General features: G+C 43.1%; 1 protein-coding gene across 1 annotated transcript in view; it reads left to right on the top strand.

The window, feature by feature from the left end:
* Nucleotides 1-2,686, top strand: part of ephb2b (eph receptor B2b) — a 228,846-nt gene extending 226,160 nt beyond the window's left edge. The window contains exon 16 of the mRNA XM_079509890.1: nt 2,571-2,686. Within this exon, the coding sequence (XP_079366016.1) occupies nt 2,571-2,679 (109 nt within the window). The 3' untranslated portion in view covers nt 2,680-2,686. The remainder of the gene's footprint in view (nt 1-2,570) is intronic.
* The last annotated feature ends 13,267 nt before the right edge of the window (nt 2,687-15,953 follow it).

Raw genomic sequence — 15,953 nt, 5'->3', positions numbered from 1 at the left:
ACCGTGGTGTCAGTGTATGTTTACGCACCGTGGTGTCAGTGTATGTTTACGCACCGTGGTGTCAGTGTATGTTTACGCACCGTGGTGTCAGTGTATGTTTACGCACCGTGGTGTCAGTGTATGTTTACGCACCGTGGTGTCAGTGTATGTTTACGCACCGTGGTGTCAGTGTATGTTTACGCACCGTGGTGTCAGTGTATATACATTGTATAATATTATAAGATCCCCTGCAGACACACACTTAACAGATTAATCGCCCAGGACGAAGTTCTTTGTCCTTTCTATTAGTAACGCCCGACGCTCAGGACGAAGTATTGTCCTAAAGACGAAGTTTATTGATATGAGAACAGATCGCCTGGCTGTATAGCCCAGGCGCGCCTGCTGGGCTCTCCTCGGTGACGCGCAAGACTGAGACGTCATCAAAAAACTCCCTCCTCTGTTTAGCTGATGAAAACAAAAATCTTAAAACGTTCATAAATCGCGATCTAAATCATCCCGTCTTTTTCTGAAAAAAAGATCCTGTGTTAGACGGCGCTCCGCGGTCCAGTCGCTAGTCTCGATAGATTTATTCTTGTCTCCCGTTGTTGTCGATCGATTCTAAAGTGCTGTGGCTATTGTTAGCTGCTACACAACATCATGAACTTCCGGCCGGTCCGTCCGGAAAAGGCGTCCGTGTTTATAAATCGACTGGGCGCATGAATGTAATGGATTAAATAGTTCCGGGCAATTAAAGTGTTAACCACTTTCACTACGACAAATTATTGCATTAATGTACCAAAAAACACAAAAAGTTAAACTACGGAGATACAAGGTTTCTGCCCGACAACAACGATATGCTGCACGTTTTATAGGAACAATATTCATACGTAACTGATGATGCAAGACACGCTGTTCTGATATAGGAAAATCACACCTGTGTGAAGTGAGGGGCGCTCTTATCATCATACGTCATCGTACATCATCTAATTCTGGCACAACACAATTTGCGTCCTCGCTTTTGTCTTCAATGTTTGTGTTTACACAAACCCTCAAAGCTGGGCATAGGAGGGGCTAGCACCCCTCAAAAATAATGGACAGGGCAGAGACTAAGAACTCCACATTAATCACTGCAGACCAGCTGGGGATTATGGTTAGACATACTAAAGCACTAAGCCACTAGAGGGCGCAGTATTTTATAATTGCTGAGGGGCGTAGTGAGTAGTGACTGCCAGCGGAGTGCTTCCAACACTCTGAGAAATTAGAAAATAGAGGTAAACTGAGACCTTGTGTGGCTTATTGCTTTTCTGAAACTGTTACAAATATGGCAACATGAAAACAAGTTGTACAAGAAAGTAGTTCCACTTCTGGCCACTCAGTCACTACTCAAATCCTATGCGTGCCACCAGCGGTGCTTAGAATTGCCCCGTGCGGCCAGGGCTTGCAACGAAATCAAGTGCTCCCCTTACCTAGTTCAGCTACAGATATGCTGGATCACTGTGGAACCAGCACCTGGGATTGATATAAACTGATTTAAGGTGTAGATTATAGTCTCATTTAGTACATGGTCTAATCAAAAACCAGCCAATCTGTCCAACTGTTTTAGAAAGTTTATTTTACTTCCTGTGACAATAAAAGTTGTGTTAAAACAGAAAGTTTAATAGCCTATATCATGAGCACTGATTTAGATAAAATGTGTTAAATTGTTGACAGGAACTCTATTAGAGGTGTCTCTTATTAATCAATTAACTTTAAACAAACAGAAATGAGCATGATCTGTGGCCAGAGCCTTTGACAGGAAAAGACTCGCTCACCGTATAGAAAATAGAAGTAAAATTCCTTAAACTGAGACTTAGAAAAATATGTTTTCTTTATTTTAACATGCTCATAAAGTGCTCGTGCTCAAAGTGCAAAGTGCTCTGTGGCCACAGCCTGAAGCTTATACATGTAAGAATGCCACCTCGGAATAGATATGTACATGTCTGCTTAATAACTGATGTCACCAGTCAGTCATCCTCGGAGGTCTGCTTTTGAAATATTCATAGCGTATGAATATATAGACATCCTGTCTGTTAAATAAGAGATTATACAAACACAGTGGTCATATCTAACCTGACTCCGCTCTGCTGCCCCATCTGGCGGAGTCAGGTTAGGTCATGTCTGGAACTGACAGGAATGTGTCCACAGTACAGATACTTTGCCATGATATGACTTGGCACAGTGAGAGTACCATGAGAGTACCATGAGAGTGGTGCAGTATCACGTCAATGTCATTCACAAAGTTGGGTCCAAGATGGCTTTTACCTGCTTGGGGTTCACGTGATGGTTGAGGTTAACTTTGTGAGGATAGTAATGAGATAGTATAATTTACATTTCCAATTTCAGAAAAAGTGCACTGAACGTATTCGCTTTCCCAGGGCCATAACCATTGAAATCTTTCTGGCTTGTGTCATGTTGTCCGATGTGGCAAACCCCACCCATCTTGGCACCTCGAAAAGGGAAAACCCAAGCGTGGAAAAGCGGTGTCCCACGTGCGGTCCATGGTAGTGTCACTATGACTCAGTAACATTCTTCTGTCTGCCTCTGACCCACAGGGACATCCTGAGAGTGGGCGTGACGTTAGCTGGCCACCAAAAGAAGATCCTCAACAGTGTCCAGATGATGCGGGCTCAGATGAACCAGATCCAGTCCGTGGAGGTTTGACCTTTCCCCCCCTCGAGGAGAAAAAACCAAGACGGGGAGGAGACGGGGAGGGAGAAGGAATGGGGTTTAGGATCCAGGGATCTGGGTTGCGGTGGATGGAGTGTATGTGTTGCGCTTTAGTTTTTTGTTTTGTGTGTGCGTGTGTGACAGTGTGTATCTGGTCTTCCTGCCAGACTACCACCACTCATCCCCAGTTCACGGTTCCCTCTTCCTTGTCGCTCCTCTCTCCTCCCCCGTCTACCCCACTCATCCCCCTGAAGTCCTTCCCCTCCTCATCCTTGCGATCAGCGCTCTGGAGGGTTAGTGGGACTTTTTGTTGTCCTCGTGATGATGAGGCAATGGTGGGGGCCCCTCTGCCCACCCTGGAGCCAGTGGAGCATGAGCGGTTCCATTTGACCAGCAAATGTGTTTTTACTTCCACCAACTTTCATTTGTTGTTGTATGAACTTCCTCAACTTTTTATTTTCATTTTCGATTTGTTTGTCCATTTCGCAAATTTTGTAAAGAATTTTGTAAAGAAAAAAAAGAGAGAGAAGAAAAGCTGAGAAAGCAAGGAGTCTATATAAAGATATAGATGATATATAAGGTTGTAAACTAGATGAACTGACTAGGAAAGCTACCCTTTAAAAGGGCACAAAAAAAGGAAAATTTGAGCAGACGAGACCAACCTTCTCTGAAAGACTCAGACGCCTTCTTTGTCCTCTTCATTTTGGACATCTTGGAGGAAACTTGATTCCCCGTCGCCCAGTGAAAGACAAACCACAGAAGAGACTGAGGGGCCTGTCTTGCATTCTCAATATTGTTTCCCTGTTGGGACAAAAAAAAAAAGAAGAACAAGAAGAAGAAAAAAGAAAACCATGAAATGGACATATTTTGGCATGAACTGATGTCACAAAAAAACAATTACTCAAGACTTTTCGTTATTTACAAATTTCAATCAACACTTGGGGGGGGGGGGGGGTGTTTTCTCACGGCAAATGATTTTCTTTGTGTGAAATGTTGTGATGAAGATTCCCTCTCACCGTGCGTCCTAAACACATGGACATGTCCACGTCTCTTCTTGTTCCTCAATGAAACCTTCACAGCCTGCCGAATCAAAGTCCCTCCCTCGTTACCTTCTGTACATATCAGATATCACACATCACATGACCCAGAAGTAGCTACTTTGATTGTCCAGTTCATAGAGGAAAACCAATCAAGGATTAGGGGCGACTAGAGGAAGATGTCGGTGCTCCTGTTTGGCACTTATTATTTTTATTTTCTTATTTTGTGGACTCTTGAAGTGTAATGAATGATGACACATTATGTTGGACACATACTTCCACCACGGACACATGTAAACGGAACAAACATATTCTCTCCCCACTGTTTTACTTGTAAGTACAGAAAATACCCTTTAGTCCACACATATTACATTATGCTTGGATGACACAGTATAATATTTTCCCTCATGTGCACCGTGTGTGTGTGTGTGTGTGTGCGTGTGAGCGTGTGCGCGTGCGTGCGTGCGTGCGTGCGTGCGTGCGTGCGTGCGTGAGCACATGGTGCCTGTGCATAAATATAATACAAATGTACAGAAAGTGCACAGAAAGCGTGAGTGCTGAGTGAGTGATTGGTGAGTGATTGGTTCCACACGGTGCTTTGATTTGCTTCCTATTACTAGAACTGTGTTCTGTAAGAGCTTGGATTTGACACACTTTACAGAGTATAATGTTCTTACATTATATTTAGTGTTGTTGCTGTTTTTTTTTTGGATTTTTTTTTAAAGAGTTTTCCTTTTGAAGCAATATTTTATGTTGAAGTTTTGATACCACACATTTTACAATCAGGCAATAATACTGAACTCTAAAATAAAATTGAACTTGTATTATTATCATTATTGCTAATGATGAATTATTATTATAATTATTGTTATAATGGTTTTCTGACATAAGTCATCTCATAATGCACACATCCAGAAAACCCTTACGAATCTCACACTTTTTATTTCTTTTCATTTCTTTTTTTTTGTATGAATCATGTTAGTGCACAAAACCATGTAGATAAGCAGGGCATTTCCCTGCGGCAATTCTTTTTTGTTTTAATTTTTATAGACAATATAATTGCATTTATTGTATGGTTTTCTGTGAAAAAAAATGAAAAAAAGAAGCTGTCTGATGAATAGGAGAAATGGAGAGCTGTCAATCATTGTTTCATGTTGTGGTGGGGTAATGTGGTGTGGGGGAAACAAGCCAGAAGAAAGGGTCATGAGACAGACAGTCAGCCTTATCCATAAGCTCCTTTAACCTGCAGCTTCCCCAGGAAGAGGAGGCGGAATACAGCGTTTGCAAACCTGGCCAATAATACGTGATATCCTCACTGCCAGGCTGAGCCAGCGAGACAGAGCTGTGTAACACAGGCTGCCTCCAGAGCCAGGCGCAGACATCTGGCTGTGGGGCAGTGTAACGCAGGCTGCCTCCAGAGCCAGGCGCAGACATCTGGCTGTGGGGCAGTGTGGTGGTGGGATATGGGATGGGGATGGGGTGGGGGGGGGTCATACCGCACCTTGATCACAGACACTCTGTCCAGGGCACGACATCACTCAACTGTTCCTCCCCACCGACACACACCTCTCTCTGCCACCACAGTCCGCTTTCAGTTGTCGATGGATGTCATGTTGACAGTTTAAAAGCATCTGCAGCGGGGGGTGGGGGGGGGGCAACAAGCTGACCCTGGCACTTTGGGATACAGAATACACATGGTACCTCTCCTTGAAGGCAACGTGTCTCTATAGCCTCGGGCAATCTTTTTCCAATTTACACGGATCCTCTGGTCGCCGTGCTGTCCCATCTTATGTTTTCCTGTGTCCTTTCTGTGGCATCAGAGAGAGCCTTAGAACAATGACCCTGCATAGAATCAGTGTGGAATGCCACTCTAGTGGCCAAGTCATGTCACTAGGGGGTCATTTCTTTTTACCCACGGCTGTCCAGAGGCTCATACAGGGACAAGGACACAGGGATTTGTCATCATCCCTCTTCTGCAACATCAGCCTCCCTTTTTCCGTTCAACACGCCACCATGAATATTTCACCGGATACTTACATGAAGGTAGAGTGGGGTAGAATCACCAAGCACTGTTGACCTGTTAGTCACAGTTGACATCAGGCAGTGAGAAGTGAATGCTGTGACCCAGATGCTACCGTATACCGCTTTACTTTTAACAGGAGCTAAAACTCGTCTTCCGTTTGCGTTTGGGAGGCCTGAAAAATTTAACAACCCTTCGCTGTCATTTTTAGTAAGGACCCTTTTTGCCCGAGTCTGTATATCGTTAGGCAGTACAGCTGTGTTTTCTTCTATTCAAACGTCTCAGCGGGGTTTGGCTTGCTGGGGGTGATGGGGAGCGGGGGTGGCCATGCCTCTGCTTTTGATATCCCCCCCCCTCTGGCCATTTATTTCTATTTCCAGTGGGAGTATGTTTCATCCTTGCTTCTGGTCAGACCAAATTAAATACATGCGTCTCATTTAGAAATGTCTGATATGTTTGATGTTTGTGTTTCATATCACAATTTAACGTCCTACTGTGTAACACTTGGTATATGTTTTCACAATAACCATTCCACATAATTATGTTTTTCGACAATTTGTTAACGAGTGTCTTCCCCCGGCAAAATGACGCTGGTATACCAGAAATATACATCTAAATATAATTAGACATTTTAAAGTGAAAACATACCGTTTATGATAATGTTGTTGCTTTCCGAAATAATGCCATCACTACTAGGACCCATTTTGTAGTGGTACTTCCGTAGTTTCGTTTTTTAAATGAATTCTGGGAACCACAGTTCTACCACGCCATAGACAAAACAGGGGCGTTACCTAAAAGACTACTACAAATTAAGGTTACACAGTAGGACTCATTTATTTAAAAGATGTTTGTTGACCACCCTGGCATCCCTATTTTGTCAATATTATTTTATTTTAAATAAAATACAGAAAATAGGGGATCTACAAGGTCACAATGCGTTGGTGTTGGTGTGATGCGTTGTGCTTGTAGATCAGCAATTTTCATCATGTGTCATATGAAGAAGTAGAACTTAAAAAAACATCCCCATCTTCAGATTTTTAAACTTTCTCTCTCTCTCTCTCTCTCTCTCTCTCTCTCTCTCTCTCTCTCTCTCTCTTTTTTTTTTTTTTTTTTTTTACACAAATCAAACCCTGCTCCTACATACATCTGCAGCCAATGCTATCCTCTCCAATCCATTTGGATTAATCTAGATGCTTGTGTCCGAGGAAGCTGCCAAGAGTGAGTTATTCATCATTGTGATTATCCTTGATCTGTGTTTCAAGGAACTGCCTGACGTGTAAATGTGATTATGGCAGTGTGTGATAAGACAGTGTGATAAGACAGTGTGATAAGACATACTAATGGATGTAACTGATGGGCAAGAGTGCTGAGTTTTTATTTATACTGCATACTTTAGACTATGAGGAGGAGTGTGCTTTAGTCTTGCTGAATTCCACTTGACTTGGAGGATTTGACCACAAGGAGTTCATTGGGTTGAGTATGTTTTTGAATGGAGTCTTTTGAGTTGACTCTTAAACCTCTTGACATTTGAAAGCTAGACAAATTATTAATGTATCTTCTGAACTTGAAACCACAAATCAACAATTGGACGAGGGAAAGGTTTCTATAGCCTACTTACTATCATTTAATTCAAGGGGATTCTAGCTATTTTTTGAAGAACAGCAACAACCATATTATCACAAAGCCTCAGCCGCGAAAACTAAAATACTTCCAGGTGGTGTCTACTCTGTAGTTTCATACACCTGCATGATGTATTCTCACACATTTAGGATACATAATCAACTAAATTAAGTGAATACTGGCTCAGGATTCACGTACTATATTTATGCATTATTTAGCTTACTATCTGAACTAAATGGTTTCTTCTACACACTTCCAATAATTCACTTCATACCAAAACAATGTTTTTTTTACTGTCTAATTCATTGTCAAATGAAAACTGAGTTGTTTTTTTCTTTTTCTTTTTGGTAGTGTTGAATCAGTTATTTGTAAATTAAACGGATGTAATATGGTCCTGTCTGTGGTTTCACAATTGTGAAATGGCCATTGTCAGAATTTAATTTAATTTAACTGCAACAACAACAAAAACTATACCATTTATCAGCCAATTTGAGCCAAAGGGTATTTTATTTTTTTGATCACAGACATCACCTTTCTGCTTATTTTTGAAGGGCAAAGGAAGTGTCAACAATTACATGATAGTGTGCATAAACACAAGCTGTGCCTGCCTGACACCCACTGCACTGTATTTGAACTCTGCCCAAGAGTGGGGCGAGTGGGTCTGCTTGACAGACACTGCATGTGCATAGAAAATGGCTCCTGTCGTACGGTTCAAGCACGATGGACCACAGCGCCCTCTGCTGCCGTAGTGATTCATCATTTATTTCTCAGTATTGCATTACCCATTTTGTTTTGGGTTGATGTTTGAACCAGATGATGTTACAATGAGTGAGAGAGTAGCATCAGCGTCTTTGCTCGCCAATGTCATTTTGACAGAACACATGGCGAACAACACACTGTTGGCGTGGCTGCAGTACAATCGACAAACCTGTGTCCTGTAATGCTTAATTTATGCTCACATAGCAGACTAGCAGAAAGCTCTAGTGAGCTTGTACATCTTCTATTTTCTCTAACCCCACAACTAGGTATATAAATCGGTTCAAGCACTAGGCCGCACTGCCTCCCAATGCATTTTACGGTCTATGCTCCCATGTCACAAATATCCCAGTGCTTCTCTGCTACAGTACGTTGCTCCAACCTGGACTCCCCCTTCCACTTCACAGCCCCTCTGGCACTGTTGGAGAATACTAGGGTAAACCTGGACTCCCCTTCCACTTCACAGCCCCTCTGGCCCTGTTGGAGAATACTAGGGTAATGTGTCTGTCCAGACGTTCCCCTGGCCCTGTTGTGGCCCACGGTTATAGACCAGTGCCGGTTCAGACCACTGTGACTTAACGTGGGAGATCCTGTATTTCTGTATAAATGTATATTGACTGTAACCCTGTGAATGATGTAACAATTTCATTATTTGTAATATTGTCATCGGCTTATTTTCTAAAAAATGGAAAAGCCCAACTTGACTCTCCTCAATAAAAGAAAAGACAACTGTTGTATCACAGTGGTGAATGGCTTATTTCTTCACTTAATTTTTGTGCCATTTTTTGCTGAGAAATGTTCAGTAAAGTATTTAGTTTTTTTTTATGTGCAGATATTTTCTTTTGTAATTTACAATTTAGCCCTATCCAGAGCGACGTAAAATGGCACTTGGCCACAAATAATATTATTCACATTGTATTTATTCCTTTTGTATAATGTTTGTGGAGCAGTTATTTTTCTTTGTGGAATCACAGTTCAACATGTTTTTGGCAGATCATATTGCTGTTTCATAAAACATTATTTCTATTATTATTATTATTATTATTATTATTAGTAGTAGTAGTAGTAGTAGTAGTAGTAGTCTACTACTTGTATTAGTAGCAGTACTAATTCTGCATTGCTAGTAAAGAGACAGATAGTTTTATTCAAATAACAAATTGTTGAGGGAATACATTTAAGGGCAGTCCAGTAACGGGTCACATTATATTTCCAGGATTCCATTTGGAGAAATACTGAAATGAGACATTCTGTAAACCTCAAAAAGGGACTCTTTCTCAAGCTACTGCAACAAGAGCCTTGTTTCTGGTTTAGCTCAAATAGACATTTCCAAAGTAAACTTGTGGAAGTAATTCCAGCTCCCATAAAATGAAAGCACCAATTAGCCCTGAAAGTAAATCCACAACCATCACACAAACCCACAAATATCACACTGCACATTGCAGAATACACCATATAGTGTACTGTAGAAAGTCGGTTGAATCGAGTCAAATGTTCCCTTTTTATTTCTTTTTACCATTTTGTTTCACAAATCAGATTTCTCAGATCATCAGACACTGGTCTCCTAACTATAACTATAACTATAGTACAATGTCAATCTGTTTGCATTTAGTCCTATTCTCTGGAACAAAGTGACTGGTGACCTGAGAACTGTCATCATTTTCAAAGCTTATGACCTTTTTCAGGACTTATGACCCTTTTCAGGACTTATGACCTCGCTATTCTCTCAGGCCTCACATTACTGCATTTTGTATCTGTCTTAATTTTATTTTTTTTGTGCACGATGAAATGTGCTGTATGAATCAAACTGACTGGACTTTCCGCAGTACATCCCCAGAGTGAGACTGCACGTGCACATTATTCTGTGGTGTCATGATGCCACAAGTGATTTGACCACAGTGCAGCGCCTGCTTAGATCAGGTTCTTTAGCGTGGGGGGGGGGGGGGGGGGGACATGGGGGGGGGTCAGACTGCACTCACCTCTCTGTGAGGTTCTGAAACCTCATTACCAGCAGACATATGTGAAAGGCTGTCATGACCTGGAAGAGAGGCATGTTTATGTGTTCAAGGTTTATATAAGAAGAGGGAATGATGACAAGGACACCCACCCCCCAAAATCAAAAAAAATCCACACAAATCACGACCACCAACGTCCCCCCACCTCTTCCTCTCATACACGCACGCATGCACGCACGCACGCACGCACGCACGCACGCACGCACGCACGCACGCACGCACGCACGCACGCACGCACGCACGCACGCACACACACACACACACACACACACACACACACACACAAAGGTTGGTTGGCTGGTGGTGAGTGTCTACCTGCCAGCCTGCCTCACAAATGTCATGGTTCTCCATGCAGCATCTGGAGAAAGAGGTCACCAAAGTTTACACAACATACTGTAAGACGGTCTGGGTTGTCACTAGAGGTCGTGATGGAAAGTGGAATCAGAATGAAATAAGACATTGCGATTCCACTAAGCTCGGAGGAACGGATCTGCTTACCACACAACTGCCCTTAATTGGCAGGAAGCTCAGAACTTCGACCCAGGAGCCCGGGTTTTCAGGAGAGTTATGAGACAGTGGCTAATGCAGCACAGACTGGTAAAAGGCCCTTTTGCTTGGATTGATGAATTTATGCGTCCAAGGAATCTGGACATCTGGGCTTGGGGGGGCTGGAGAATTACATCCAACCTTAGCTGGACTCAGCTTCTGCTTAATGCGGACCAGCAGGTTGAGCACACAGAGGTTATGGAGAACTTGGCTGTTAAAAGTGGAGTTAAACGACATTGGATCCAGCCTGCACATACAGGCTTGCATTTGGCCTTGCATCAAAAAATAAAATAAGTCAACAATTAATATAATTGTCACGTTTATATTAAGCACATTTCAAGTTGGCGTTACAAAAGTTACCAAAGTTACTGATGTTAGATAATGATTGTGCTTTGTGTTCAACCAAGAAAGAAAAGCACACAAAGAAGGGCTTTTATTGGCAACATCTGTGACACTGAGCACTCCTTGTGCTGAATAAATAGAACATAGATAGGCCTAGATAGATATTCATTCAAATATAATTTCAAGTGGGGTTTAAGCACAAAGTACTTTAAAGTACAGTCTGTGATTTTTAGAGTGAACAAAAAACATAGTATTGCTCTGAAAAAAGGGGGAAAAGAAGCCTGATTTATTTTTCATAACACAATAGTGTTGCTCGCAGAAAATAGCAGAACTGAGTTGGTAAACGTATTCTTACTTTTACTTCCCAACAACACAGATATGTGACACAGTGTCAGGGTCTGTGCCTGAAGGAACTACTTCTACTGCTTACAAAACTAAACTAAACAAAACAATGCATTTTGAGCCGAGCTACACCTCTCGGCACATACACGAGAGTGAAGCACCCGGCCCAGACCCACTTTGTCTGACCTATATAGCCAGTGGCGTGCACAGATAGACACTAGGGGGTGCAAGAGCACCCCCTGCCCTTTTGGCAATGTGCCCTTTTGAGAAAAAAAAGAAAAAAAAACTTTTTTTTTCTTCTTTTTTTTTGATTTTTCAAAAATAGCAGACCTACAAGTTCATAGCGCGCCACTCGGTGGCGCGCTATGAGCTTGTAGATCTGCTATTTTTCAATAGCTAAAGCATAACATAATGCTAACACCAAAAGGGGTTCCCGCCCAAAATGGATTAAGGCAACCGGCCGGTTCCACGCGCTGCACAAGGTGCCCTTTTTTAACTTGACCACCTGCCCCTCTAAATGTCTGTGCATGCCACTGTATATAGCACTGTGAACTCTTGGATCCCACACACTTTACATGCATAGTACCGTAACCACACTGATTGCAGCACACAAACCGCACAGCAACAGCATAATGTTTTGCCTCATGGTCCCTGTGCCAGATTATATAAAAGATAATCAAGGGCTTTATGCAAAGCACAAAGCTCTATTGTTTACATGATTGGTTAAGTGCATGCCTTGCTAAGAGATCGATAGTGTCAGGAATAGAGCTTGCACTCCATCTAGTGGTTTAAATTTAGTATTACTATTTGTGAGATTTTATGCCTACTTTTCAGAAAACTTGAGATTTGATGGGAAGCGTTGTGAGCTTGTGCATATAATAATGTTAACTATTTTTTTTAATGTTGACAATAATGACACCAGGTTGAAAGTGGATAGATGCACAATAATCTTATGAATTGAATTTGAATTGAAATAATGTACTGTAGATGTTGTTTTTTGCATGCGTGCGTGTGATAATTTGCATCAATATGCTTTCGGATATTGAAATGTCAAATACATAAAATACACATTATACATTATTTTGGAACATTTTACAAAATGTGGAATAAATACATAACTAAATATATGTCACTTCTTCTACTTCACCTCTGATTGGCTTATAAACCTCAGAACAAATACAACCACAAATGAGAGGCAGTAGGGCGGGTCACCTTGTCTCAACTATGAATGACGCCTTGTGGAAATGTCCTCAGACCTCAACTTTACTTTTGGTGTTAGCATCCTAGTCAGTAACTATCCTGTGGGCCTATCTGGGCCTATAGGCTCACCCATGTCTGAACTGGGCCCAGCAAAAACCTCGTCCATATATGGCCAGTACAGAATTAATTCCATCTGTTGATCTGACCCCCCATGCCAATGCGCCAGCGCTCACCCAGCAGTCTGCCGTCACCAAAAACTTGCTGACAACCAACCAAACGCAATTTTCGTGCTCGGACAGACCCAGGCAGGGACGGACACAGCCAGCCAGCCAGCCAGCCAGCCACCCATGAACACACATAGCTCCGTAAGGGAGTGGTTGCACCACTAAAAAATCCACCGTAGACATGTTATGACTTATGAGCTACTTTCTGTCAAGGAATTCCATGCCGTGATATTGATATATTGATAGTGTTGGAGTTTGGAAACACACATTCTTGCACACATTCAACCGCTTATCCGTAGTCGGGTCGTGGGGCAACAGCTCCACCAGAGAGCTCCAGACTTCCCTCTCCAGAGCAACATTAGTGACTTCCTCCTGGGGGACCCCGAGACGTTCCAAGGCCAGTGAGTCGATGTATGCATTTATGATATGTCTTTTTAAATGGCGAATACTAGTATAGTACTTATGTGCCCTAACAGGTTTTTTGCGATTTTAATTGGCACATTTAGCACATTAGCACATTTATATATAGTTATCTCAGCTATTTATTTAACAACAAAAATACAATACAAATACACATCTGGTATGTATGTATACTGTATATCCATGATGTAGGCCTATCATAATACGTCATTAAATAATATAGGTCTACGTTTTTATTTGTATTTTATTTTAAATATTTAATGTATCTATTCATTTGAACAATTTAGACATATTGTCTAGAATCTAGATCATAATAGCTTTTGTCATGAAAATATATTTTAACGTGGTTAAATAAAAGATAATGAATGAATGAATGAATGAATATCTGATTGTCCAACACACAGAGAGAAAGTAGCTCATAATAATGTCTAAGGTTTGTTATTTGTTTATAAAACAAACACTTTGGAGATAGAAATAATAATTTAAGCTTTCCGTAGGTAACAGCTGAAATGTTGGTTTACAGTTTTCTATGAAAACCTGCAAAACCTGTCAGTCAGTCCGTCCGTCAGTCACGCCTCATGACACGCTCCATATATGGCCAATACAGAATTCATTCCATAGGTTGATCTGACCTCATCAAACCCTGTACACTCAAGACACTGCCCCTGCTGCCACCCTTATATGGAATTGGTACAATATATGTTCAGGAGGAAGACCACGCCTTCAAATAATAAAAGCGTTAACCCTGCTTCTCCTCACTCTACCCTATGCTCCATAACCCTGCTTCTCCTCACTCTACCCTATGCTCCATTCTGCTTCTCCTCACTCTACCCTATGCTCCATTCTGCTTCTCCTCACTCTACCCTATGCTCCATAACCCTGCTTCTCCTCACTCTACCCTATGCTCCATAACCCTGCTTCTCCTCACTCTACCCTATGCTCCATAACCCTGCTTCTCCTCACTCTACCCTATGCTCCATTAACCCTGCTTCTCCTCACTCTACCCTATGCTCCATAACCCTGCTTCTCCTCACTCTACCCTATGCTCCATAACCCTGCTTCTCCTCACTCTACCCTATGCTCCATTAACCCTGCTTCTCCTCACTCTACCCTATGCTCCATTAACCCTGCTTCTCCTCACTCTACCCTATGCTCCATAAACCCTGCTTCTCCTCCCTCTACCCTATGCTCCATTCTAACCCTGCTTCTCCTCACTCTACCCTATGCTCCATTCTAACCCTGCTTCTCCTCCCTCTACCCTATGCTCCATTCTAACCCTGCTTCTCCTCACTCTACCCTATGCTCCATTCTCCTGCTTCTCCTCACTCTACCCTATGCTCCATTCTAACCCTGCTTCTCCTCACTCTACCCTATGCTCCATTCTGCTTCTCCTCACTCTACCCTATGCTCCATTCTAACCCTGCTTCTCCTCACTCTACCCTATGCTCCATTCTAACCCTGCTTCTCCTCCCTCTACCCTATGCTCCATTCTAACCCTGCTTCTCCTCCCTCTACCCTATGCTCCATTCTAACCCTGCTTCTCCTCACTCTACCCTATGCTCCATAACCCTGCTTCTCCTCACTCTACCCTATGCTCCATCCTGCTTCTCCTCACTCTACCCTATGCTCCATTCTCTGGAACACTCCGTGATCAATCACCATGGTAACCAATCCAGTACCTCCCCTCGACTTATCTACCATGGTAACTGATAGCTTTCCACCCAAACTCCTCCCCTTTCTCCACGTATTTATACCTGCCACGTCTGCCTGTCATTCGTGCTTTGTTCTTCGTATCCCTCCCTCCCTCCCCTTTTCCAGACCCTAGAGTCTGGTCCGTCTGACGTTTCTTCCGCCGCTAAGGGGACGTTTTTGTCACCACTTCCAGAAATTGCTTGCGCTCCGTTGCAATTGCCTACTCAGGATAAGACAATGTCGGGTCTCTTCAAGAGTGCATTGAGACAACTTGTCGTGTTCTACACTTTAATCAATCTAATCGCAACCATATCCTTATTTTCAGGTTCCAGATGGGGGTCCTGAAATGACGGAGTGCGCCGTCTCAGATGTCAGCCAAGACGGACGCCTCTCTCTTCGGACCCCAGGCCAATACTCAGGGTCCAATACCAATACCCCCATTGGAGCCCACACGGTCATCCCCTCTCTCGCCGTTCCCTCATCTCAGGGCCTCGCCCTTCACCCTCCCCCCTCAGGGCTTTGCCCTTCACCCTCCCCCCTCAGGGCTACGCCCCTCATCCTCCCCCTCACTCATACGCGCCCCTAGTCCACACCTCCCATCCTCGCCACCATAATCCTCTCCCCCTCCCTCACCCCTTCAGCTCACCTCCGTAGCGCCCCTTCATCCTCTCACCTTCATCCTCACTCCCCCACTTCCTTTGCTACCCATCCTCACTTAATCATACGCGCCCCCTCATAATCACTCCCTCATCCTCACCCCCCCATCCTCAGCCGATCTCACATCACGGTCCTCACCCCCACTCCCCCCTTCCGTACCCTTCCATCCTCACCCCCACTCCCCCCTCCCGTACCCTTCCATCCCTCCCCCTTCTCTCCAGCCACCATAACCAATGCATCTATTCTGACCGTTTCTTTTCCCTCCTTCTTTTCTAAATAAAACTTTAAACGATTGTATGGTTTGAATGTGTGGTTTGTACTAGTGAAATCTCCATATATGGAGCTGACCTGTTCTGCCTGTTCTGACATTCCATATACCATTCCATCTGACCTCATCAAA

This window comes from Electrona antarctica (assembly GCF_951216825.1).
Source record: "Electrona antarctica genome assembly, chromosome: 9".
NCBI classification, from domain to species: domain Eukaryota; kingdom Metazoa; phylum Chordata; class Actinopteri; order Myctophiformes; family Myctophidae; genus Electrona; species Electrona antarctica.
The sequence above is the reverse complement of the archived record's forward strand: the minus strand, read 5'-3'. Positions and strand labels throughout refer to the sequence as shown.